Source organism: Takifugu rubripes, chromosome 4 (assembly GCF_901000725.2).
Source record: "Takifugu rubripes chromosome 4, fTakRub1.2, whole genome shotgun sequence".
NCBI classification, from domain to species: Eukaryota; Metazoa; Chordata; class Actinopteri; order Tetraodontiformes; family Tetraodontidae; genus Takifugu; species Takifugu rubripes.
This window is the reverse complement of record NC_042288.1, coordinates 12,769,724-12,796,922: the sequence shown is the minus strand read 5'-3', so window position 1 is coordinate 12,796,922 and position 27,199 is coordinate 12,769,724. Positions and strand designations below refer to the sequence as shown.

The window sequence follows — 27,199 nt, the reverse complement described above, 5'->3', positions numbered from 1 at the left end:
TTAAAGTAAATAATGTCTTACGCCTTGTTTGACTTTCTTTTCTTGACGCAGACCAGTCCTGGACGGAGCTTTTGAGTGCATTTCATAATTCCAACATCGGGAGAAGGAACGTTTAACATGATCTCTCCTGAACTAGAACAAGTGGGCAGGTACGTGGGCGGGTATACGCGTGTTTATTAAACTATAATCGTCTGGTGGTTGTGCAACAGATTGTAAATATGTTTGTGTGTACTTACCTGTGCCGCAGCTTCTGTGTGTGGCCACTCATTGAGATCCACATTTACAGATTATTTAATCCTCCACTTTGCCTCCGAGGACAGAGGTGTTGATTCTCCTCTTTCCCAGTGGGTTCTCCTTTGTCTCTCTGTCTCACACACACACACTCACACACACACACAGCCTCTCCCTTCAGCCAGGGGTTGTGCAGGGTCCTGCAGGTCTCGCTCGTCACATGTGACACAACAGAATTGGGTGAAGGAAGAGACGTACGGAGAAGATTTGTGTGGTGGATATACAGAAAAGAAAGAAGGACCTTGAGAACCAGTGTGAGTTCAGGCAGGGTTCTGGGGGTGTGTGTGTTGTATGAGGAGTGGGGGAGGAGAGGAGGGGTAGGGGTGGAGTCGGGGGGAGTGGGGGGTCTGCTATTTGTAGATCCTTGTGATGGATGACTGGTGTGTGTGTGTGTGTGAGAGAGAGAGAGAGCAGGAGAGAGAGACAGAGACAGCCTTTTTTCCGTTTCTGCACTCTCCCTATTCCCTCTCTCTCCGGGCGAGCAGAGCAGAGAAGGAGTGAGCGAGAGCAGGACAGCAGACGTGTGCAGACCAGAGCGCAGAAACTCCACAAAGACAAGAGAGGGGCAAGAGTTTTCAAGGAGAGAATAAGAGACAGAGCAGATCTGCTGCCATCAATCCCACAGCTGAAAACATCTAGGAGAAGAAAGGACTCCCTTTTGAAGCTAAAAAGATAGGATTTTTTAAAAAAAAAGAAAGAAAAAAGTTCAGTTCATTCTTGCAGAGGGAGCTGCAAGGTGTAGCAGGAGTGTTGGACCTTGAGTGTGAGGTAGCGGGCTTCAGTGCTGGTGAACATGCCCTTGAGAGGGAACCGTTTCGGGGCATTCCTGTGCAGGCAGGCTGGACGGCCACTCTGGATGTGGCTGGTGATGCTCTCTGCTTTGCTCATGGGGAACGCCGGCGCCTGCCCAGCCCTGTGTACCTGCAGCGGCACCACAGTGGACTGCCACGGACTGGGTCTCAGGACCATGCCAAGGAATATCCCCCGGAATGCTGAGAGACTGTGAGTATCCTCCCTGTATCTGAAAGTTGGTTGGTTCATGGTTCTTTTTAAAATCACATTGTGTCGTTGGGTTTAAATTTGATTGGAGGGGTTTGTCTGACTTTGCAGGACATTCAATAGCCTGCGTGTGCGTCTGTGTGTGTGTGTGTGTGTGTGTGTGTGTGTGTGTGTCACTCACTGGAATTCCAGTCAGGTATAAATAGGCATCATGGATTGGAAAGAGCTGGAGCAGATGTGCACCATTCACATGTGTCCACGATTCATCTGACTGCTCGATGTTTGAACGTTCTCCAGAGTGGAATTTTTTCACTTTTTCAAATACAAATCTTGGTTGAACTCCCGTCTTTTTTCCTCATTTGAGAATTCCTGCTTGAATCACACGTCCTGTCTCTGCTTCTTCTTATCTCTCCTTTCACTTTCCTCCACTCCTGGGCCAAAGTCTCCTCGCCCCCCCCCCCCCCTTCTTGTGCCACCGAACGCTCTCTCCGCAAATTGTTAAATCATGTAGAAAATTAAGCAAATCTGCTACTTAAGTGAGTGTTGCGCGCGGATCACGTAGCTGCCTTGTAGAACACGAGCAGGGTGGGAGAGGCGAGAAAGACGGCAGAGTTTCTCTGTCTTTTCTGACATTCCTCTGAAATATTCATCAGTAAATCAGATGTGAGGAGTGCACGGGGGGAGTGGGGGGGGGGGGGGGGGGTGGATTGTTCTATTTCAGCTTTTCGAATATCAAGCCTGAATAAAACATGCGGTGGGAACGAGTGGAGCCCGTGTCAGGAGCATGGAGGGAGCCGGCGGCATGTTTTTGGGTTTAATCTCAAATTCCAAACAATTTGTTGCCTGATGTGCCCGCGCCGCTCCCCCAGTGACGGAGAGGGTGCAGGAAAGGTGCCCTGGGCCCTGAAAGTTTCTTATTCATCCATAGCTCGGGTACAACAAGTGATTTGACTGTGAAATCTGTTTTTTTCTGTAGCTGCCACATCTTCAACACGATGCGTGAGATCAGGTGTGTTTGACTTTGTGGTAAAAAAAAGAAGTAAAGATGGAAACATCCTCATCTGCAGGGTGTTCGGATGATTCATCAAGGTGACGCAGACCGCCCATCCCCACACACAGCTTTGTGTTTACATCTGGGGGATGTGTGTTTGTGTAAAAAAACACTGTGAAACCACAGCTGAGGTTAAAGACGAGGGGGGACTGTCCCAGGTTAATATATCCGAAGACATATTTGCCACACTTTAATGGAAGCCTGAGGGTTAAATGTTGAACTTTGGTGTGAGGTGTGTGTGCGCGGGTGTGTTTGCTCCTCATGCAGGGATGCTCGGGGGAGATGGCGCATGTGTGTAGATGGAGGGGGTTGGTCTGACGATTGTTTGCTGGGCTGGGTGTGTGCATAGTGAGTGTGGAGGCAGACAGCAGAATCCCATTTGCACTTGTCAGTGTGGGTCTGGATCAGGTCTGACCCCTGTGCTCCTCTGCCTGGAGCCTTGTAATGAGACTGTGCTCCGTGTATTAAAATCACACCCTTGCTCAGGGGTCGGCGGCCACTCCCACCCTCTCTGCCTGCGTCGTCTCTGAAGAGGACAAGCAGCATCTCGGGCTGTTAGACAATGAAGCTCGGTGGTGGTCAGGTTTGTCCAGACCTGCTTTGTCTTGGAGCTGCGGGTGTGTTTTATATCTCCGCCTGGTTCGATTTGCAGAAGGGAGACTTTATGGGGGTTTTTGCAATTACAGATAATTGCAAAAAACCACTTTATTCATCTCGGCGTGCCAAAAAAAAAGCCTGGGCTGAAATGTTGGGGTGCATTGGATCCCCTCCAGAATGTGGAGCATTGAACCAGAAGGCTGCGTACCTCATGTGCGACTGTTTTCATGCCTGCTTTTATAAATCTGATGCTCAGACGTGTTTGGTCATTAATCGGAACATGTGCCTCCGTGTGCATGCTGAGAATGAGCGCGTTAGACGAAAACTCATGAGGTTTGATGGCGGCAGTTGATGAGGGGCCCCCTCGCTTCGATAACGATGCTTATGCATGCGTGTGTGGGGGGGGGGGGAGAGTGTGTGTGTGTGTGCCAGGGGTTGCCTCCTGCCTTTTTTTGGCAACAACAGCGTTCAGGTGCAGCTGACAGCTTTTCCGCCGCCTGATCTATAATTTAACCTGACAAGATCGAACACACATTGGCCGCCGCCTGCCAACCTCGGCTAACGCGTCGAAGGCTGACAGTGAAAAAGGCGTGGACCCGTGGTTGTGGAGAAGAGGACAGGCGTGGGCATCTTAACCAAGGCTTTAATCACTAATGAAGGGATCATGGCAGACAGGAGGGTAACTTCATCATAAAGCTATTAACAGATGATGGAACGATGTGTTATTTATGACATGGAGCAAAAGAGGTCGAGCCCAGAGGCAGAATGATTTTAATTCAGGACATTTTTTTTTACAATCCAATATATCCATCCTCGCAGTCGGTGCTCCCAGGAGGAGCGATAATGCCTGGAATGAAAATCTTTGGCAGAACACTTATGCTCATCGGAGGATTGCAAAATTACAGGCACGGGACAAGGTACAATTTACTGCCTGGTCTGCACAGCTGTGGTCTTTCCTCCTGAGCTCAGCGCCGAGGTAGGCTTTGAGCTCTATTGCTGCATTAGGAGCGTTGTGTTTTCTTTAACATTAAGAGGTAGAAATATTAGCGTCGTAGGTCAACGCGGGTCCCCGCCAGCCCGGAACAGTTTAAACATCCACCTTTCTACATTCGCCATCTGCTAAAATCACCCCACTCCCTCTGGTCCGCTCCACTGACGGAGGCCGCTGCTTTATGGCAGCCTTTGATTGCGCTCACGAGACGTGCACCCACAGTCAGGTCGGCCCCATCAATGGGACGTGTGTGTCCGAGAATGCCTCCATTCCAACTCCAAAGCGCTCCACGCTGTTTTACCCCCTTTAAGAGACTACCTGTCATCATTATAGACTTTGTATGATGTGTGTGCATGTGCAGATGTGAGTGCACATGCATGATTGCTTTCCATGGCTATCTGCAAGGGGATTTTATTTCAGCAGACCATGAAAATCACATTAGGAGTCCACCTTTCATGTGTCAGGAGCTCCTTTTAACCCTCCTGGTCAGTCAGTAAGATTTGAGAAGAGTGTGCGTGTGTGTGTGTGTGTGTGTGTGCACGCGCATGTTGGTGCTCGTCAAGATGCGTTTGATGTGATGCAAAGTTTAGAGGAAATTATGGGCATTCCAGATGTGGGGGGGTTGTGTGTACGCGCACGTGTGCATGCATGCGTGTCTTTGAGGGACAGAGAGATAACTTTCCAACACTTTTGACTATTAACCTTAACTACAAAACAAGCAATTTAACTCTCCCAAAAAGTCGATTTTGACTCAATCAGTAGTTTGCTTAAAGGTTATCTGGTAGCAGATTTGTTGACCTCCCCACAGAACTGCAGGTATTTTGCTCGTGTTTCACCGAGGAGGGAAACAGAAGCGAACACTGAAGCTCTCTTCATTCGTGGGGATCGGCTGACAGTCTCCAGCACACACGCAGCATCCATCAAATTACCAGTTGTCAGCACACATCTGTCAGGCAAACATCTCCTGAATCTCGATCACTGTGCAGAAGAAGCGAAACATAATGTGCGGCGGTGTGGATGTGTTAGGCCCATAATGCGTTTTAGTCAAAGTATGCATTCATGCGCTCCAAAATGCTTCCAGGCTGGACTCGAAGCCACAACAGAACCTCGGCGTCTGTCACCGAACAAACTGCAGAAACGCTCTAAAAGCATGAAAGAGTCTTCAGTCTGTGCTTCCACGACAGCCCACCCTGCGCGCGCTCTGTTTTCAGGCCTGTGGCAGCGGCGCACAACAAAAACAGATGTTTAATTGATTCACTCATCAGCCTGACAGTGTCACAAGTTATTTATGTCTGATCAAAACGAGCTGAGCGCCACTTTCTTTGTCTTCCTGTCACATCTTTCTGTCTAACTTTTCCCAACACCCCCCCCCCCCCCCAAAAAAACCCCAAACCCTGCATCTGCTTCCTTTAAGGAAACTCTTTCAAGGTTGTTGCCACAGTGTGAAGGTCGGGTAACGCTGCAGGACAGATGCCCGGAGTCATTAACGTTGACCTTCAGCCACGTATGAAATGATTCGAAGGTTCCGGGTTTGTTTATGTCTGTGTGTTACGGCCCTGCAGGATCTGCCTGGTGCACATTATACCTGCTCTAATAGTAATCCTGCTCCCGAGGCCTGACTGCAGAGAATGCAAACTGTAAACAGACTCTGAGGAACCCAGAAGCTCCGAAAACACTCTCAGGTGTCTGCGCGCGCACGCCCACACACACACAGACGCACGCACACACTGGAAATGTGTGGTCGAGGGCCTTAACTGCTTATCTGAGAGCCACATTTCAATGGAGTGAATGTTTTGTTGGAGCCGAGCAGAAATCTGACCTCTCGGTGTGGATAGAAGGGTTCCTGTCGGGTTTAAGTGTGTGTTATTATGCTCATGGTGGTCTTTCTCTTCCTGCGCTCCCTATTTCTGTGAGTATTAGGTTGTGCTGATCCCGGATGGTATCGCTCCTTTTCAGTAGTCAGTGGGACCAAGTGGAGTATGTAGGTCACATTTTCTCCACCGGGCCCTCGGCTCCGCGCTGACATTTCCCAGACAGTCCGTCGGCTTTTCACAGCTCCGCGGCTCCTTGCAACAGTCGCCACGCTGCTCCACGCCGTCACTTAACGACGCTGTGGAGGCAGCGCTGTCCCTTTCTGTCGCTCGGCGACTCTATCCAACCCTCCCCTCTCTCTCCTCCTGCGCGTTTCACGGCTGTCAGGTCCATATGTTGTCGAGTTTGAGGGAGGAGAAACGCTCCATTCTTCTGCCTCCCAACCTGTTCACTTCATTCATCCGGGAGAAGCATTTGCTTGTCCCATCAGACAGCATTATAGCAGCGTGATTGTGATTAATGAGCTTCCAAGCTCCGGCTGTAGAGGACCTCGGGCTCCCGACCGTCAGGTTGTTTTCACTGTGAGGAGTTTGGACCTCGCCGCGCCGCTGATCCTAGATCAGCTGCTTTCGGTCTTCCCTGCCAGGATAAATCTGTTTAGGACAAATGGTCCCGCGGTTTTTCAACGCAGTAACTCACGAGTAGCAATGCTGCAATATCGGCACCTAAACTCTCATTTTCAAAGTAGAAACTATCACATTATCTGTAGTTCTAGTTTTATTTTTGGGCCTTCTGCTATAAAGCAAATAACAATTCCTCTCTTTCCAAAAACATCTAAAAACATCCTCACGTCTGTTGTTCAACCATGAAAAAAGGGACGGGACACTTGCACGGGTGAATTTGCAGCAGGGCCAGTGTCTCTCGTGACCTTTGTCTACACTTGGAGTTTTATTTTACGTCCCATTGCTCAATCTGAACTGGACTCCGGGACTCCAGCAGCTGGCAGAAATAAGCATAATGGCTTTTTCAGCGTTGTGGCAGAGTTCCGAACCCTTTTGAGTTATGGAAAGGTAGATCAGATCTGCCACGTGTCCACCCTGGGGAAGGTGCAGGAGGAAGTACTCCCAGGCATCAATCAACCCACGCCGGGACCATGAAGAGGAATTAGATAGTGATGTCATAAATCCGTCTGGAGCGCAAGGAGGTGTGTCGGCGCTGGAATCCTTGCAGACTTTCCCAAAGATTTAAATTTTAAGAATTTAAGTATTTTGAACAGTTTTTCTTGAGCAGAACAAAATAAGGATAAGAAACCCCAACTAGTATTGATCTAAGAATAGATTTCGTGTTTACATTCATTTGAAGAAGGCCTCCAAGTATCGATGCTGAGCTGACCTTCATTGTTTCTGGATTATGATTGAATATCCCTTGGAACAAGATGGCCGCTGCACAGTGAAGCTGTGGCTACGTTTATATTCTCAATGCTCACTGGACTCGGCACCAAGCGAGTTCATCTGGAGGGTTCACAAACGCACAAAAAGTGCAGCGTCATCAAATTCAGATTAATGGCCATGGAAATCCATCACTGTAAAACTGGGATAATACCTAATAATTTTCTGCCTCTAAAGCAATGCAGCAGTCACAGAGTCACGTGAAAACCCACAAGAAACATCTGTCTGAAAGGGTGAACGTGCCTTTTCTGCTCTGCCAAAACCCATAGATTTGCTTCCTTTGATAGTAAAACAAAGAAAATAGTGGTGAGTGATATTATTAGCTAATAAACCGCAGATTTTTGGTGTAGGTACTGAAACCATATATAGCTGCCTCCCGGTGTAAAGTGCCCCAAAACGACTTGTGTTTGTTTCAGGCTTTATGCACATCTAAGGTCTATTTTCCATTATTCTCAAGTTCTTTTAGCAGCATCCTCACATACAGCATGAGTTACATAGAGTCCCCTGAGATGGAGTCAAGATAAACAGCTGAAGCTCTATTTTGAGCGGTCTCATTATAACAAGTGTGTATTTTATGGAACAGTGGATTTTATAAATGTGCCATTTACAGCTCAGGATAGGTTCACTGCTGAAGGTCGTGTCAGTATGCAGAAGCCGTCCATCCTTGCAGCCGTACAAGGGGAACTTTATATTTTTGAGGATCTGATTAGCATCCAGACAACAAGAAGTTGAGACACTCCAGGTTTACTGTTGTGAAATGCCACTGGAAAAGGTCACTGAATGTCATAAAAAGTGCAGATTGGGACTAGTTAAAGCATCACAGCCAGCCGGTGGCATTTATGTATTAAATGTCACAGCACTTCAGAGCAGGTGTGTGGTGCCAATATGAGTTTTAAGATAGGCACCTTCAGCAGGACCGTTCAAAGTCATTTTTCCAGGGATGAGGCTCATGGTTCAGTCTTCCAGAAAGAGTAAAAACACTTGAGATGTGCTTCAAAAATGCCTTTGAGACAACAGAGAAAACTTTGGTGCTTCTTGGTGGATTAGACAGCCTGTCCTCCTTTTTGCTGGTCCTCTGGGCACCATCAACAGTGACCACCCAGAAGATAAGACAGTCACAGTCCAGGAGTGTGTGTGTGTGTGCATGTGTGTGTGTGCGTGTGTGTGTGTGTGTGTGAGAGAGAGAGAATACCTATTTGCACAAGTACCTGTAATGAGCAACATGTGTGAGTATCAGAGCCTTGGCTAATGAAGCCCAGTCCATTATTTATTTCCCGTGACTGTGTCGTTTGGCCTATCGATGCACCTGTGTACACACACACACACACACGCACACACACATGCACCATCTGTCTGTAATGACCGTTCTCTTTCCTATTGCATAGTGCAACGGTCCCTGGAGTGGTCATTAGAAGAAAGGAGAGAGTGACTGAGGGAGAGAGATCAGGGCCTTTGGCGTCAATTTGGAACCGTTTTTTGGGTTGTGCTTCGGGGTGGGGGGTGCGGAGGTCAGTATAGGGTGGACCTGTACTGCTTACAGCAGGGTAGTGGCAGAGGAAAGAGAGTTGTGTTCTTTCCTCGCTTTCTTTTCAAGAATATTGAGGAGCTACAGTCCACAACAACAAATCATCCGCAGCGTTGACCTTTCACCATCGAGAGATGTGGCTGAATCTTAACCCTTTGGGTCTCTCCGTGGATTTTTTTAGCAGCAACTGTGGGTTCCTCAGCAGGGAGGCAGCTACTATTATATTGACAGCGCTTAGCTTTCTGGCCCTGTGGTCCTCCCTAAATCCCCTTAACTGGCTCCTGCTAATCCCTAATCGAAGGAGCACAGGGTAGACGGGGAGGGAGGGGTGTTCTGTGGGTGTTGGTGAATGGAAAGACAAACACAGTGCTCAAATCCAGCATCCATTTTAATTGGTCTCCTTAATGTCTCCCAGTGGTACCAGAAGCGAGTGTGAACTTCCCTCTAAACAGCCTCTCTGATTGTACCGATTGGGACGAGAACCTCAGCTTATATTACCCCAGAATAACATTTGTGTGTCCGAAATCATGTGACTGTGTGTTCAGGTATCAGTGGGCAGAGGAACCTGCACGTTACACTCTCCTGCTTGAGTCTTCAGGCGTAACAGGTTCAGAGGGGGAATATTGATGAATTATTGATAAATGTTTGCATGTCTTTCTTCGCAGGGAGCTGAATGGGAATAACCTCACACGCATCACCAAGAGCGACTTCGCCGGACTCAAGTACATCCGAGTCCTGTAAGTACTTCCCTCCATGTTCTTGTGTGACGGTGGAACGTCCGTCCGTCTGTCTGCGGCGCATGTTGGCGTAGGACTTTGTCTATTCATGCATGCCTGAGCTGCATCTGAGTTGTGCAGGCACGCTGCTCAGATTAGCATAAACCCAGTGAAGTGGAGATGTTCAGTGGAGAGTCCTACTCCACAGTACATTAAGCTGCCGATTGAAGTGAAGTAATGGACTTCTCTCACTGTATTCTGGCCATTTCGGCTGCCCTTATTGTCACCCTGACACAAACATGCTCACTTGCCCTCTGTTTCCACATCGCATCAACATGTAACGTGCATGTGCGCGCTGCTTCTGAATAGCCTCTCAACACCCTCGGCGAGCTCAGTCGATGCCACCGACTCCCTGTTCGTTGAAACGAAACTGCACTTTTGAACCGATGTATCGGAGTCTCTGTAAAGGAATCCATATACGTGCACACGTCCATGTGAGCGGGGCTACACTAAAGTGGAAGTTATAAACACTGCAGGGTGGAAGCTATGTGGACCTTAAGATGGTTTAGACGTACTGTAACCTGAGCTACATATACAGTATTTCCACTATTTCTCAACTTCATTACTCACCCATCCCCCTGTCTGCCTGCTTGCTCCCACTGTTCCTTCTCCCATCTGGCCTTGGTGTGCATGCCTCCAGTTCTGTGCTGCCTTCCAGCCCCACGTGGAGGTTAAATACCTTCATGTTGGCGGCTTGTCACTAGCAAGTAAGAATGAAGCAGCTCCTGGCAGGTCTAATAAAGACAACTACCCTTGCTGCGACGCTACAGCTGCGCTACATAGAACACATAGCACACCGCTCTTTGATTTGCCAGATAATCTTGTGCTTGAGCTGTTTAGGGAAGCATGGGGGGGGCAAAAGTATTAGGAAAAACAAAGGGCTGACCTCTGATCTTGCTGACCCATGAGCAGGCCACAGTAGAAGCCCAACAGGAGCAGAGGTTTATCTTTACGGTCAGCTGCCGTCCATGCTGTCAGTCTAAAATCCGCACAGCTAATTTGCCTCCATTCGTCTGGCACTGACTGCTTGACTGGTCTAAATTAGGTGTGAGCCTGCATCTACCGAGAGAGGCCATAAAAAGCACCCATGACCCGAAATGTCTAAAAAGGGTTGTTTTTTTTAAATTCAGGGCTAAACCTCCATCTAGCATCTAGCTCATGAGAAGAGGATCAGAGGTGAATTGCACTTTTCTCTCTGTGTTTATGGACTGCAAACAGTGATTAGCATTTATATCCGATAGAGAGGAAGCCCAGACTGGTGGGTCGCAGTGCGGCACGGCCTCACAGGAGACATGAGAAGTTGCCTTTAACACAGAGCAGTTGTGTACGTAATGAAGGGGAGCTCTTGTTGCTTCAAAAGCTGCTGGACGCTTCTCTGCTGCCTGGCGTAACACTTCCAAAGTGATCCAAACATTTTTTTTTTGTGCATTAGCTTTGGCAAAGCATGTGAAGGGAAGGGAAGTAATCCGACTTACAGGAGGGTTCTGTGTGTTTGTGCACATCCCTGTTTGTTTGCCTATGACCAGCCTTGAAGTGCTGCCTGCATCTCACACTATGCTCACCAACGGGCAAAGATACACACAAGCAGCCTTGATAGTGCCAATTGTAGAAAGTTTCAGGCCCACCTCAGTTTTCCTTCTGTTTGACCCCCTGCCTATCCTTTCATGACGTCTCCACCCAGACGTTAGACCCAGTGGACCACACCAGAGCCCAGACCCTCGCTCTCTTTGAGCCACCATAGAAACTTTCCTGGCTGCTAATTCTGCTCCCCTTGCCAAGATTCCACACAGTGCCCGGGGTCCACACTACTGGCCTGCTCTCTCCCTCTTTCTTTCTTACTGTGTGTGTGTGTGTGTGTGTGTGTTTGTGTATGTGTGTGTGTGTTAAACTGAGAGAAGTCCTACCACCTAGATTCCAAAGTCTCCTAAACTTTCTCCGAAAGTAAAAGCCCAACTGGATCACATGGAGGCTAACATTCTCTTTCCGTTCTCTTACAGGCAGCTGATGGAGAATCAGATTACCGTGATCGAACGTGGGGCTTTTGACGACATGAAGGAGCTGGAGAGACTGTAAGTACCACCCAGGCTGACCAGAAACACCATATTTTTCATGTCTTTAAGTTTAAATGTAAATGCCAAACCTCTGCTGGGCTGCGCTGGTAATGACACTAACAGGAGGACCCGGCCATAAATGCCGTATCGAGTGTGAGGCACTTCCCTGTCATTCCATTGTGGTTAGATGGTGCTGAGAGGGTACATTGTGGCATGGGGTATTTTTTTATTAGCTTTGCTTGTCAGGAGTACCCACAGTGGGATGTGAGGCCTCGCCCTCACCGCAAACTCTGGTTCATCTGGACAGCACCAGGACTCCTCGACAGCTTGTTAAGCGGCTGGGAAAACACATAGACAAACAGAGTCAACCACACCTAAACCAGCTCATTAGCAAATCAATACTGCTACCCACATGAAAACCTGTGCAGCAGATGACTGGACACATGCCGTCATCCAGACACGGCGGTTAACGTCTCGCAGTCTTTCCCCTCATCTGAAACCCACATTAACAATTTATACTACCCAGCTCAAAGCCGTGTCCAGCTCCTTTTCCATTCTCTCCCGTATTCAACTGATCCCAAACATTTGGCAGACATGTACGCGGCGTGCCAGACCGATGTGGAATCTAAGCGGCCGTGTTCCTCAAATATTTACAAGCCACCAATCCGGGAACAGGTATAGTTCAACGCCGCTGTAAATGCGCAATAAATCTGCGCCTCAGATGGCCGAGCACTCTTCCCGGCGTCTGCTGCAGCGGGTGGCAGAGGTCCAAACATGTGTCCGAAGCGGTTTGAAGGATTGACAGCAGCCTCTCTCTCCCTCAGCCACCGCTCTCCTCCCTCCCTCTCTGCTCGTGGTTTCCAGGAGATTAGTAACAGTCTGTTCCTCGTTGACTTAATTGTTGTATTTGCATAAGGCCTGCCAGTGTCGGACAGAGGCTGTTTGACACGGAGTTTGTTGCCAATCTCTGTTCCTGTCAGTACCTCCTTAAGCTTCAGTTGGCTCATCTAATTCTCTTTTGTGTTTGAAAGCATCTTGTTTTGATAGTGCGGCCTATCAGTTCACGTTTGGTGCAGGTTCCAGTGGATCCGATTCACTTGTTTAAAAAAAGAATGTTATTATTCTCCTGCTCTGGGAAAGTCGGTGGGGGGATTGAATTCGAGCAGATGCGGCGTTGTTATTTAACCGCACGGAGATAATTTACAGCGCCGTCTCCGACTTGAAGCTTAATTTCCCTGAACTTTGGGTTTGATATTTATTTGACATCCAGAGCAGTTGAAACACAATAGCCCCTGGCTGGAGCCGGAGCTACGACAGGCCTGATTCCCAGCCCATGTGAGGGCACACATCTGGACAGGCCGACACACACAGACCGACACACACAGGCCCACCGGTTGATCATATGTTTTTCCTGCTGCAGGCGGCTGAACCGTAATCAACTGCAGCAGCTTCCCGAGTTGCTGTTCCAGAAGAACCCTGCGCTGTCTCGACTGTAAGTACAGTCACTTCCGAGTGTCTTTTCCCACTCTGCTGGCCTGCTTTCAAAACACACACACACGCACACACACACTAACCTCCTCCCTTTGACCTTACACGCTCCTCGAGCCATCGGTGTTGTTAAGTCTTGCTGGATGTTGTCTGTGGTTTTATTTTAGCTTATGTGAAGGCTGCTGCGTCCTTTGAAGGCACGGATCAGTTATTTCGGTACCTTTTCCAACTTTGACAGACTTTGAATTGTATTCCAAGCCTGTCACACAAGAATTTCCCAGAGTTTACTATCCCGGTGGAATAAGACGTGTCATCGCAGTTTTCATTTACTTTCCACTTGTTAAGGCCGATCCCATCCTGTTAAACGCCCACTCATCCTCACACTCGCGCACCTCATGTGGTGACAAAATCCCCCAATAGCGCTTAACGTTTATCCCCCCTCTGCAGCGCGCCTCGCTGTTTTCCTTTCTTCTTTAACGTCATAATCAGTCTTCCTGTTGCTTGCCGATCATTCCAGCACCCATTATTCCAGTTCACATTACCTGCAGCATCTGGGAATAATGAAATACAGGGATGTGGAAAAATCATTTCCCACTCTTCAACCCACACGGTGGTACTAACCCGCGATCCTGGAACTCAGCCTTCCATATGTTCGTCTTAGGATCGATGTTTAACGCCATCTTGAATCTATCTGTCACTTCCTCTGAGGGATCGTTTCATGTCGCCTTCCATTATGCCAAACCCGACCTGCGGGGCTCCGGGGCGAGAGAACGAGGCTTCCCCCGCCAACACGGAGCAGCACTTAGCCGTCTTTTGATGGAACAGACAGAGAACAGGCCGAGGCCTTCCAGACCAGAGCATGGCCTTGAACAAGCGTGATTAGTCCATCTGGAGCAGCAGCCTCTGCCAACAGCGAGGGGATTGTGCTAACACAGCGCCGCTGTTTCGTCCAATCTAACTTCACGCTCATTATTCTCACCCGTGCAGGCTTTTCTGCCATGATCTGTAGAGTTTGTTTAACAGTCCGTAATTGGTTCGCTATGTGTCTGCGTATACACTCATTTGTTCTTCATCCGCAGCCATATAGAACAGAGCAGGAATGGACCTTGAAGTTTTCCGTGTGGAGGGGAAATACATTTTTCAGCTGTAGCCGTGGATCTCAATGCATTGCAACTTTTGTTAGACTTTCATGTGATACTTGTTACAAATCCGGATGTGTGTTGTGAGAGCAGGAGGAGAGGAGACAAGAGGTTGTTTTTTAAAAAAAAAATCTAATGTGACTCTTGTGTCCTGAGCTGTGTGTCTGGGTCAAAACATTGTTTTTCAGGCTGATTCAGTTAATGTTTGCAGACTCCTACTCCCACCAGCAGGTTTGAACAAACTTTTGAGTGTGTGTGTGTGTGTGTTTGCCTTTTTCAAAAAGCTTACTGGGCCTTGTAGCATCTGGATTATGATCCAAACATGAGAGGTTAATGTTAGATAGTCCGACCCAAGATGGTTTCACTACTTCTGGGAGCAGAATTAATGTCTCTTCCCCCTTTTCCTCGACTTCTCTACTCTTCTTTGTACTCTGTTTTGGGTCAGTGAGGTTTTGAGGGAGAGCTTTGCAAAATGGCTGCTTCTCATAGACTTGCTGATATGAGGACAAATCCAAAAGGGGAACTTTTAGGATGGAAGCCGAACAGATGAGATAGCTCCCCTCACTGAGGAAAAGCCAGCCGGTTTAATGAAAGGCTGTTGGGTAAATGAGCAGATGACTGTTGTTTTGCGGGGAGATTTTACACACTCCACATACTTGCAGTCATTTAACTAATAGGATAATGAGGCTTCACTACAAAGAGAAGATAGTAAATTAACGCATGTAAGCTGGGAGTGGAAAGGGCAAGCTGGTGGGGTTGGTGGGGGGAAGTACAAATGAACTCGGTTTCAAACTTATGTTGAACATGCTTTCGCTTTATACTTTTACATCTTTTGCTCCTCTGTCTCTTCCCACGCGTGAGAGATACCAGAGACATTGATGCATGAGGGGCAAAGGAGAGATAATTGGAATTGATTAGAGATGATTACAGATAGTTAAAGCGGCCCGTGATGGATGACGCTGGCGAGGCAGCATGGGAACAACGGCGCAGAAGTGAGAGCCGCTGCATAGAGCCGTTGAACAATAACAGTGAAAATAGAGTTGCATCCATCACTTTTAACGACCTGTTTGCAGCAGCCCACCACCTCTGAGTTCTCCTTATCCCACTTCCACTACATTTCAGACCTGTAATCTGCTCATCCGTGTCTGTAATTTGTGTCTTTGCGCAGTGGGAGAGCGGGAGGAAGGAGAGACTGTGGAATGGGGGGATAGGTGAGCAGATTCAGAGCAGTGCCGAGAAGTTAGCTGGATAGCCGGCCCCAGGGAATAGCATCTGTTTTTGGGCTCGGTTGGGGGTGGTGGAAGAAAAGAGACCCAAGGGGGCATTTTGGGTGTGTGTATGTGTGTGTGTTGGGGGGGATTGCTGCACCAAAGACAAATATGCATTTAAATGGGTGCTGCTTTCGATAATGACTAACGCGCAGAGTGACACGGTGGGGTGAGGGCTGTTTGCAGAGGTTATCCCTTGTGTTTCTCCCCAGGAGGTATTAGGAGGAGGAGGGCGTGGTACTACCTGCACTACAGGGGAGCCAAGGAAACCCTGCAAAAGACAGAAGGGTGGGAAGTTTCTTTTCAATATTTATGCCTGACAACAGGTACTCTGGTACACGCAATTTGAACACACCCGCTTGCAGGATGACACATGACATTGAGGATAAAAAGAGGAAGACGCTAATTAGGCACAACCCAATAATTACATCTGAGTGCACTAATGTGTAGATGGCAGGCCAAGAGTGAGGGAGTGCATTCTTTATACGGCTTTTTTACTGCGGATAAAAGAGCGGTTTTATCTTTTTGTCGAACCTCTGTTCCTCCTCTGGAGGGATGCAGTGTTTTCTGTTTGTTTGATTCTTAGGGAACGGTCGCTCAGCAAGAGAATTATAGGCAATAGCTGAGGGGAAATGATCTAGAATAAATAATGTGCACTATCATTAAAATCTGTAAATCGTCTGTCTGTCACAGTATGTAACTGACTTTGTTTCCACTCGATGCTCAGCCGCCTGTTTTCTCCTTTCATCTGTTCCAGTTTGATTGCTTTAGAAACTCACTCTGGTGTTCCAAGCCCTTTTTTGTGCCACAAAGCAAGAAAATTAACTCTTTTTTTGTGTATGTGTGACTGAAAGACTGACTTGAATGTGCCATTTTATTTCTTCTTTGTGGCTGTTTTTAAGTGTTTGTATAGTACGCTGCTGTGTGTGTGTGTGTGTGTGTGTGTGTCTGTGCATGTATATGGGTCTGGCAAGCCATTAATGGTCCGAGCTAGTCTTGTCATTTCCTTCTCTTTGTTTCTGCTTGTGAATGACCTGCCTCGTCTCTCTCGTTCCCTCTCTCTCTCTCTCCGAGGACCATTTGAGCCAGTGCTTGGCAGCAGTCCCCATGGCAACCCGTCAGGAGGTTTCCGTGCCATTGATGGCAGACATCCTGATTTCTTGACTACAGTTTGTCTGACACTAAGTAAACACTGAGAGCAAAGACTTCAGCAGAGTTAACTTTAGGCACATTGAAAGCAAAATGCGCACACATGCTCGCATCAGGCAATCTGCTGACTTAAACAGCTGATAGCTCAAACTGAGGAGTCAGAAATGGTGCTTTGTTTTGGTTCCCTGTTGTCGAGGCACAGCACTAAATGAAGATATCGCATAACAATACCAACTTAGCAAAGTTCTTTTTTCTACATTTGCCTGTAAGGAGCAAACTCCAAACAGCAACGCTTGTAGAGTTCAGACACTTGCAGGGGCGTCTGAGCTGAGGGGGGCCAGGAGGTCTTGCCTCTGCCCCTCTTCCTGCCTCTGTCCTCGTCAGCTGGTAAAAGCGGGTTTTATGGCTTGTCGCTGTTTTCTTTACGATTCGGACCGTGTGTGTGAGAAAAGTGCAGACCAAACCATGTGAGGACAGCGGAAGCCAAAAGGGGGTAATTTAAAAACCACTCCGCCATCTGAAATATTTAAAACTGCGTCAAGAGGAGAGGAAGAACAAGGGAGGAGAAGAAAGTGAGGGAAAAGTGAATGAGAGGTGCAGGAGGAGCGAGGATGTGGTTAAAGTGGGAGAGAAACAGCGGTGTTTATATTTACTAACGATTCCGTGTCCTTCCCCATGAATAATGGAACAGATGGATTGAAGCCTGTTAAATATTCACTCTGAAGCGCTGGGACATCAGCGCTCTGTTGCGTGTGTGTCCAGTGTCTGGTACACACCGCTCCACATACTCACTCCTACCAGATCACCATGTTCAAAATACACACACACTTCTGAGATGACCATGTCACCCTGCGTATTGTTTGGATCATTCATCCGCTGTATAAGTGTGTGTGTGTGTGTGTGTGTGTATGTGTGTGTGTGCGCACACATACACATAACAGTCGGGACTGATCTGGTCATTATGAATTGATTCGGCATGAATAAGACATCACAGTGTGGTCTAGATCCGTCATGACTATACACACACAGGGATTTCACACAGTGAGGTCTCCTCCTCCTCTTCCTCTTCCTCTTCCACCTCTTCTTCCTCCTCCTCTGTGCTGCTGTTGACAATTTGCCACTGTAATGGCTGGCTTTGACTGGTCCAGATTGGAGCTGACACAGAGGGGAGAAAAGACTGCCCTCACGTCCTCTCTCTCTCTCTCTCTCTCAGACCTACGGGTGTGTTCACTCACACTCAGGGGCTCGTGGAATGTTGCAAAACCTTTCAGGAATAACAACCCACATAGTGTTAGTTGCTTCATCCAACTTGTGTATCTGAAGACATGTTCTGTGTGTGCTACATCCCTGTAGAACAAATTCTTCAAGACATTGTGTGATTGCTCCATGATAGCTGTTTCCCCTCACTCAGCGCGTCTGTCTATCTTGTTACAGTTCTGCAGAAGATCTTACTGGTGTTACTTTGTACGCGCTCATGTGTGTGTTCTTGTACTTGCTACATACTGAGTACCAAAATCCACCTTCGACTAACACAATGAGGACATTTTTGGGAAGCGAGGACATTTTCGCTTGTCCTCACAACCTTAAAGGACTGTTTGAGGGTTAAGACAGGTTAGACTGTGGTTTGGGTAAGGTTAGAGGGTTAGTTGGGATGTTAGGGTAACAAACTGGGTAAACCATTAGGCCTATGAAAGCCCTCACTAAGATAGAACTACAAGTGTGAGTGTGTGAGCAGCATTGCAGGAAGAACACTGTCTGGGTGGAATCTCCAGTTATTAGCTGTTAGGGTCTGGACTGGGGACTCTGGGTCTCATTGTTGGAAGCAACCCAAGCAGACTTAAATTCTGCCTCTGCTCCCTTTAGGTGTGGGGAGAGAGGGTGTGTTTCCCTACAGTCGAGGAGGACGGAACACACACACCAGTTTTGCCCAACAAACCCAGATGCGTGCAGCAAATGAGTGTTCCAACCCCCCCCATCCTGTGGCCTTGGGCTTTGTCTCTGATTTTAAGATTAAAACAAAACAAACAAACTGCACACTTCCACACAAACAAACAATCAGACAAATGCCTTTGCTCTGCCCATTCCCGCTGATTTGCTGCCGTAGCAACCAATGCTCTGTGGAGGCTTCAGGTTGGGGCTGTTTACCTCTTCAAAGCAGCAGAACACACACAGACAGACAAGGGAGGCTAAATTGTGCACAATGAGGCTCATTTTCTAAATGAGATCTGGGCTAATTGCTTAGAGAAAGTGAGGTGTAATTGATGCAGACAGGGTTTTTTGGGGTTCTGTGTAATTATATAAGATTCAATACTCATCTCTGTATCTTCTGGCTCTGTCTATATTTCCTCCGACTATATTTCTTGTCAGCTCGTGTGCGAGCGCTGGGCTCCGTCTCCTCTCTGTCTGTGGCGAGAAGGTCCATTCTTAGAGCTTTATACTTAGTACACCTCTGGGCCTTTTGTTCCAAAGGCTCCACAGGCTGCCACATACCGGCGGCTGAATGTGAAAACCGGACCAGGACTGACACACAAAGACTCGCTGTGTGCCACGAGTGCTATTCTGAGCTTAATAAGAGTGCGACCGTGTTGGTTGGTGGTGAAAGGAGCAAACTTGTGGCAACAGGTTGGGAAACTCTTGTTTGGGTAAGTGAACCCAGTATCTCAGGTCTTCTATTCCTGCAGCTGCCAGCTTTGGAGCGATTTAAGGAGGATTGCTTAATGAATTGTTTGGAATTGAATTTTGGAGTGTATTGCGAAGAACCTGGTTGCTAAACGTTGGCATGCGATTTTCATTGTCAGTTAATCTGTAATCAGTTTATATTACTACATATTAGCTTCCAACCACTAACATAACTACTCATGTGCATTTATATAGCAAAGGAGCACCATTGGGTTCCATTATGTCCCACAAGGATACTTTAATATGTAGAGGGCAGAGGTCAGACTATTGACCGTGCATACATAAACAATGTGTGTATAGGCTTGCATCCAATAATGCACATTTATGCGTGTACTGAAAAAATGTGAACAAAAAATGGGGAAATATTCAAATGTCTCCACGGCGTTGACTCCTTGCTCACACTCCTCCTTGTTCTGTCCTTTTCCCACCTATTACAATTCTCATTACACAGAAAACACGTGTCTGCTCCGGTTTGTCGACTGCCCCCCCCCCCCCCCCCCACACACACACACAGCAAGTTGTTGGATGCATGAACAAAGCAAGAGGGAAAGAGGGAAAACTGAATTACAAATGCCGTTCGTCTTCCAATATTGGCTCCCACGATACTTTCCTGTCGGTATCACAGTGAGAAGCGGTGATCTCATTAGCCCCCGACTGTATGTGTGTGCCGACTGCAGACACACTTTTTGATGAAAAACAGTGTGCTGTTGGGTGTGTGTGTGTGTGTGTGTAAGAGTGGTGGGCAGCTCTGCTTTTTAGTTGTAGCAAGAAATAACTGGGGGTGGAATCAATTTGTTTTTCTCTGCTGCCTGTGAGATGCGTGCAAACACACCTGCCACGCCCAAATAAGAGCTTCCAGAAATGAGTGTTGGATGTGAGGTAGGACCTGTTAACCTGCAGTAACAGTTTCTATGCCACCAATCCGCTGACTGAAAAGTGGAGATGGCAAATGCAGTGACGGATTTATAATCCCTTTGTGTTTATTGTGGTCCGTGGAGGCAAAGGAATGAAATGTGGAGGAGCAAACGGAGGAAGTGGTGTGATCAACAGTCTAGGATTGAGTAAATGAGGTGGGCAGGTAAGGAAAAAGATGCATGAGAGGAAAGATTGGTCTTATCTATGGACCTTGAAGGGATTCTAATCTCTTCTCATCTAACGTGGCCACGCTGGGAGACAGAGCGTGATGGCACCTGCAGAGGAGCATTAGCCAAAAGCCCCATTATCACTTCAAAGCTGGACTCTGGAGGAGGCCTTAGTGGCACCGGGAGCCTGCAGAGGATGAAACGCTACAGAGATGGCAGTAAAAAAAAACCCTCCTCAAGCTGTCAGATTTTCTCCCTGTCATATCCCCCTGCCCCCTTGGCTGTACCTCACTTCCTCTCTCATCTCCCTTGTTCTACTTTCTTCCTTCCTTCCTCCCCCTTTATTAACTCCTCCCTGTGTCTTATCTCCACCTTTAACACCTGGATGCCTGGATGGAAAGAAAGCGCCCATTCTCCTTTCCTTCTCCCCCCCCTTCCCAAATGAATTTCTCCATCCTCTGCGGCTTAGACAAGGCCCACGGACTGGAGGCCCTGGTGAGCCCCATCTATAGTAATGAGCTTGCAGACTCTTTCATGTGGAGATCAAGCCACTGGTTTGGAGGGGTGTCGTGGGTGCTGGTGTTGGTGGAGTGGATATTACCAGCGCTGGATTGTGAAGAGTGAGGGTCAACTGGAGCGTGGAGCAGACCTGGAGATGCAGACAGTTCCCATGAAGTCAAGACAGCCCTGGGCCAGACACAAAGACAGTCCGAGCCACCAAAGAGTAGAGCAAATATTATGGTCTGTCTAAATTAAAGCGTTCCGCTGTCCAATACATTATCCCAGAGACCTTTCTCCTTATTTGCAAGCCACCAAAGGTCAAATACTTCTAGCCGAGCAACACTATAGGCCAGAAATCAAATGCAGGCACACAAATTCAATTCTTTCACCACCCTCTGTTTCTTTTCTTGACATCTTTTCTTGTCATCAAACTGTCCTGATGAAATCCAGATATGAAAGCCCGACGGACGGGTTTTGATTGGAGTGATCAAAACTAAATTCTTCTTCTCTGCCCTGTGACACTCCGTCATGGAAGACGTTGGCAGACCTGACAACCCTCCATGCTTCCTCAACATTTAGATGTTTCATTTGTGCCACTTTTCTACCAAACCTTCTCAAATAGTTTGCTGTAATAACAGAAGCACAATCGTGATACAGGAAACGTTATTTACGGTGTACCTGATGCGTTCCATTGCATCTTGGGCTTTTTATAGTAAAGTTCCTTATGGTTTCCATGGAGACTGATTTAGCAAAGTATGGCTATGATGCATTTGGTCTCACGGCTTTTTCGCCCTCATTGACCTTCGTAGCGATGGTGATGTATCCGCACTAACATTCTCTCCAAAGAAAAAGAGACACCGGGCTGATAAAAATTTCTCATGCAGTTTGAGCTCAGCCAGCGTCCTTGTTTTTGTCATAATGTTGTCCATCTGCGATAAGAGAAACATTTCAATGTTTCTTGGAAGAGGACACGGCTTCTATAATATCTTATTTTATAATAAATTATCTTTGAAATAGTTTTTCTGAGATGTTCTCAGCATTCTCATAATTCTTGCTGTACTAATTAGCTTGACCGTTTGCTCCCAGTTGTGTGACCGAGTCTCCGTGCAGCCGAGTTAAGCAAAAGTGTCCAGCGAGGTTACTGAAGCGCAGCCTTGTTTCCCAGGCAGCCTCCATCTTTGTGACGCGGTTAAAGATGTGTCCTCATGCCATTCCCATCACCCCTCATCCCCTCCTCTTCCCACCTTGGCTCCTATCCCTCCATCCCTCCCTCCATCTCCAGAGAATAGCCTGCCCTTTGCTCAAGCCATTCCCTCTCCTTGGAGCTCATTGTTCTGGGGTTGCTAGGCGATGGTTGGGGCCTCATTTGGATACGGGGGGCAGCCGGGGTGTCGGTTATAGGGTTAGCGCTGATGGAGGTAATGTGAAGGTGCATATGTCTGTTTTTAAAAATAAAACAAGCTTTGGAAGGAATAGGAGCATATATTTGGACACATAAGTGGACAAATGATCTGTTTTTTTTCCCCCTGAAACTTTTCCCTGAAACAGAAGTTAAACTTGCGCAATTAATCCTAAAACATTTGTAAGAATACAAATTGAACTGAAATTGGCAAATCCAGAGTAGCTTTTGTGCATGTGACTGTGTGTGTATGTGTGTGTTTGGATAAGGGTCAGGCGTGACAGCACTGCTACAATAGACCGGGGTGTGACCAACCCCTCCTTCACCATTTATTAGGCTATTCAGTCGCCCACTCCTCTCCTCCGAGCCAGGCTGGGCCAGGAGGCATCCGAGCTGTCAGTCACTGAGTAAGGGGGAGGTGCAGAGAGGGGCTCCCAGAAAACATAATTAATGTGTAACACAGGAGCTGCTCTAAAGAGGAAATTAAACAAACAAGCAGCCACTGTTAAAGCAATTACACAACACTCAAAAGGCCCCTGTCTATAGCAGGCGCTCGCACCTGCTCTCTCCTTCATCTTCTAGCTCTCTCTCTTTCTCTTGCCTTTCTCTGAAACACACACCGGAATAACGTCGTAATGCTTGAATTCCTGTCGTCAATCATCAAGATGGCTGTGACCATGATGAGAATTGGGGTCTCTCTCCCTCTCCCTCTTTGAGACTGACAAAATAATGATCTAGAGGTCTGTTCTGTAAAGATTCTACAGTGCAGCCCTTAAATTCTGGAGTATTTCAACCTTCCAGTGTTTGTGTTTAAACAGTGTTTCATCTCTTATCCAACTCTCATGCACAACACTGCTAAGCTTTCTCTGGTCCTCCCGTCATTAAAGGTCCACATCTCACAGCTCTTATGTGAGTCCCAGCTGACGGTTAAGTAAAAACATACACACTCCAAGTCAGGAAGGCCCTTCCTCGGAAAAACGCAGCATTCGGGAATCACGGTCTCCACTGCTGGCTCTGTGTGTGTTCCAAAAATGGTAGAGCCAGAATAGTTGTGGATTACCAGCTAAGTCCCTACTTTCTGTTCTCGGCACTCATAATGAGCCAGTCGGAATGCATTGTTTTCACCTGAGCCGTAACTGATAGCGGAGGTAAAGAGGATCCAACGTGCCCCAGCAGAAGGCATTGTGGAGGGCATACCTGCTCTGTGAGGTAGGGTGTGTCTGGCTGCTCTGGTTTAACCACTCACACACACACACACACACACGGATTTGGAGTTTCTCATATTTGTCAAGAAATGAATACTCGGTCAGAAGAGAAGAATGCCTTCGTTTAGTGAGTCATGTGATGTTGACCTGAGTGCCGCCACGAGCTGCTGTGAGTGTAGTTTCATGGGGGCAGTGCTAACCTCTCTTTGTATCCCCGTTTTGGACCAGTAACCTTGCTTTGTTTTGCTGTGTGTGTTAGGGTGTAGTGTGACTCTCCTTTACCATAAATCACTGTCAGATTCCAGCGGTACGAAACAAAGCCCTCTCCCGAAGGTTGGATAATGGGGTTGCTGGTGTGTGCCACCGTACGCGCATGTGTGCCGAGCCTTTTATTTACCAATCAGCACCAAACCGAGTTTATGAAAATTCATTGAGTGTGAGACGAGCTTGTTTCTTCAGATGAATATTGCATGAAACGCAGCGTTGGGTGACAAAACACTCCATCGATTTCGGGGGGGGAAGAGGGAGGTTGTGAGGGAAAGGAAAAGGGAATGAGGTTGATCGTTGGAGCGTGACGGAAGAATCTGCAGAATTTCTGTCACCGTGTCTGTATGTTTGTGTGTGTGCGTCCCACGCGAGGGATTAATAAATAAATTATGTTTGAAATGAGAGCAGCTCTCCACAGACCACCTCAACTTCAGGAAAAGTGCGTGTTTACAATCCGGCCCGCGCACAGTCACATGCGTCCACGTCTGCAGGAGCTGAGTAATACCGCCACTCTCCTTTCCAGGAACATGTCTGTGCTGAGTGTGTGTTCTCACAGGGTTCCTTCTTATTACAGCTGGCATTCTGTCTGTTGATGGGGCTGGGGGAAGCTCTGCCACGAGGGACAGAACAAACACACATGCATATAAACACCTACCTTGCGAGAGACGCTAGAGAGCATTACTGAGCTCAACAGAGCAAACAGAGCGATAAAAGCGGGATTTGGGCTGAGTCTACGGAACGGAAGTCGTGGGGAAGGGAAAGGATTTACCCCGATATCTCCGCAGGCCCAGGCAGGACAGGAACTCGGAACCTCTTAACCAAACAGTCCCTGACTCACCTCTCTTGCATGTGTGGACGGCTGCTTACCTGAAAAGGAAGTGATGCCATTAACCCCGATGTGCTGGGTTCAGATGAGTGAAGGGAGGAGGATCTGGGGTTAGCGGGACGGTACCACACAGTGCTGGTGCTTCCTTAATGACAGACAGACGGACGCGCTTTTTAAATATTTAGAGCAGCGGTGAGCTCTCTGGTTTTGTGAGTGTTGGAAATTGCGTGTGCACGTGTTTGTGACTGACTCATGAGATAATGAGAGCTTATGGAACATATGGAGAGTATTACATGTGTTGGGTGCACGACGGGCATATGGAAATCTATACTGATAGCCTCATTATCTCTGCACTGCCACTTATGATTAAATGCAAAACATGTTCAGAATACATTAAACTCTGTGGCACAAATTAGATTTTTTTTTTTATCATTAAAAAGGCACAAAGTTGTCACTGTGATCTCAAATTTCCCCAATAAAAGGTGAATCTCTGTCAGCCCATTTTCCAGCCTAGAGTTTCTCTTTCACACTCCTTTTCAGTAAAACCTTAGCTATTAAAGTGTGAATATAAAAGCAGAAATAGATCAGACTAACTATTTTAGAGACTACTTGATTAAAATCTGGACCCTGCGTCTCCTGTGCGAGACGAGCCCCCCATGCTTGTGGGGTTCTGAGCGTCTACGTCCGTCCGACTGGCGTTTAAGTGCAAAAAGGATGCGGGGCTGCAATCCAGCTATTAAAACTGGGATGTTAAGAGGCTTGACTCCCGGCTGTGAGCACTAATCAGGAGAATAGCAGACCTAAGAGGAGCATGAACGTGTGAGGATGCTCAGCTTGTTAAATGGGTGCAAACAGTCTGTAACTGCGTTGTGTTCCAAGTGATGCCGAGGTCAGTCCAGGCTCAGACCACTCAATAGCTTGTAATTTTGAAGCCGAGGACCCTTCTCTGAGCCCGCATTGATCCGTCATTGACAAAGTTAATGAGCGTGGACGTGAGGCATGAAGTCACCCCACAAAGACATCAAAGTCCTGCCGCTACAGCACGCCCGCTGTGAGACTGGCCTTCAGGCAGACATCCAGGCTGCTGCAACCCCTGTCTCCCCGGGGGGGAGGGGGGGGGCGTAAGGGGAGGGGACGGGATCTTGGCAGAATGTGTGGAAGACTTTGTACGTCTTCATTCTTTGTCGCCTGTAATCTCTGATGCTCTCTCACATTTCTGCTGCATGTTTGCCAACCATTCGCAGCACTAAGCAGGGTTAATAGCGAGTGGCGACTTTTGTGGGACAAGATTACTTGATCTGTGGTTTTTTTTTTTCCCCCCACCACCTGCTGCTTGGGAGTCTGCTTGCACACCCCCAGATGCATATGCAGATGCGCAGCATTCTTGCTACTAGGTAACCCCGCTGGCTATCTTCCTTTTCATTCCTCTCTGTCAAAGGCAAATAAGAGAAGGGGGAAGAGCAAAATCCAACAACAAATATTAGCCTATGCAGACAAAAGCATTCCAGACAGTGTTGTCACTCTCACTCGCTCATCCTTAAAGTTCCTCCTCCCCCTCCTCCTGCCCCTCATCGCTCCGGCTCCCCACCTATTTGCACCGCCACTCCTCTTTCTGACTGAGGTCTCTCTTTTCCAGGACCTCAGTGTCATTGAGTGGTTATGGAGATATTTGATTCTCACAAAGTTACTCTTTTGTAGCTGATATTTTTGTTGCGACGTTCAGCTTTTGATCCCATTAAGTCGAACCAGAGTAAAGGAAAATCTAAAGCAACTAAAGGACAGACAAAGTTATCCTTGTGCCATTGATTTACAACTAATTAACAAGGAAGTCAGCTCTTAAAATTGATTACTGAAATGTAAGGAAGCTCATGCCCTCCCAGCTTTTCACAGCCCTCCTCGTGTTCGTCATCTTCCTCCCTCCCCTCCCCTTTGTGGGGGTTCAGATGTCATCCTCATCCTTGTCACAGGAGTCTAATGGATCAGTCACGCTCAGGGCGCTCTCAGCCTGACTCACAGAGCTGGGGTGAAAGGTCAGAGCCCGGGTGAGATAGGAACCTCAGAGAGAGGACATCCGTTGGGCTGTTCCCAGCCGTGAATGTGTCTGCAGCCGAGTGTGCTTGTTTTCTCAGTAAACAACCTCTGCCAGGCTGCTGAGGAGAGATGGTTCGCAGGGAATAGCAAAACACACCAACAGGAGAAAATAAATGGCAAAGTTCAGCCACAGGATGTAGCAGGTAAACACCCAAACGTGTATATCACACACGCCACGTCTGGCATATCCATCACAGCCTCTCAGGAGTTCGCGTTCATCCTGGAGGTCAAAGTTGGCGTAAAGGAAGGCTACCTCATAGGGGGTACCTGATCTACACACAGTCTGTCTCATTAGAACTAGGTCATGCATCGGAATGATCTATTGCCATCACAAGAAACATAAACCAAATGTACGTCTGGCCACATGGCGAGTCAACACATACAGTGATATATGGCTTGAACTTCTCGGGGTCAGCGGCACGTTTTCTCCAAACAGTTGAGGGCTGTGGTTTTTGTATAGCTGCAGAAGTTTCTTTTTTGTCTGACAGTCTCCCTCCCCAGATGCAGTTGCGGCGTGGAACCATTTCAGCAGGCATCATTAATGCAGAGCACATTCCCAATGTC

General features: G+C 47.7%; 1 protein-coding gene and 1 long non-coding RNA gene across 6 annotated transcripts in view; one reads left to right on the top strand and one right to left on the bottom strand.

Moving 5' to 3' along the window:
- The first annotated feature begins 680 nt into the window (after positions 1 to 680).
- slit1a (slit homolog 1a (Drosophila)) overlaps positions 681 to 27,199 on the top strand; it is a 64,613-nt gene continuing 38,094 nt past the window's right edge. For 3 of the 5 annotated variants that reach the window (XM_029834888.1, XM_029834889.1, XM_003964126.3), the window contains exons 1-4: positions 681 to 1,293; positions 9,380 to 9,451; positions 11,488 to 11,559; positions 12,962 to 13,033. In XM_029834888.1, coding sequence (XP_029690748.1) covers positions 1,085 to 1,293; positions 9,380 to 9,451; positions 11,488 to 11,559; positions 12,962 to 13,033 — 425 coding nt within the window. In that variant the 5' untranslated portion in view covers positions 681 to 1,084. Of the gene's footprint in view, positions 1,294 to 9,379; positions 9,452 to 11,487; positions 11,560 to 12,527; positions 12,877 to 12,961; positions 13,034 to 27,199 lie in introns of those variants that run through there. The other 2 variants (XM_011603356.2, XM_011603357.2) reach the window with 2 other exon arrangements.
- Positions 11,748 to 12,438, bottom strand: LOC105416367 (uncharacterized). The gene is made up of 2 exons (XR_964516.2): positions 11,954 to 12,438; positions 11,748 to 11,879 (listed from the first exon to the last, which is right to left on the bottom strand). It is a non-coding gene; the product is annotated as an uncharacterized lncRNA (long non-coding RNA).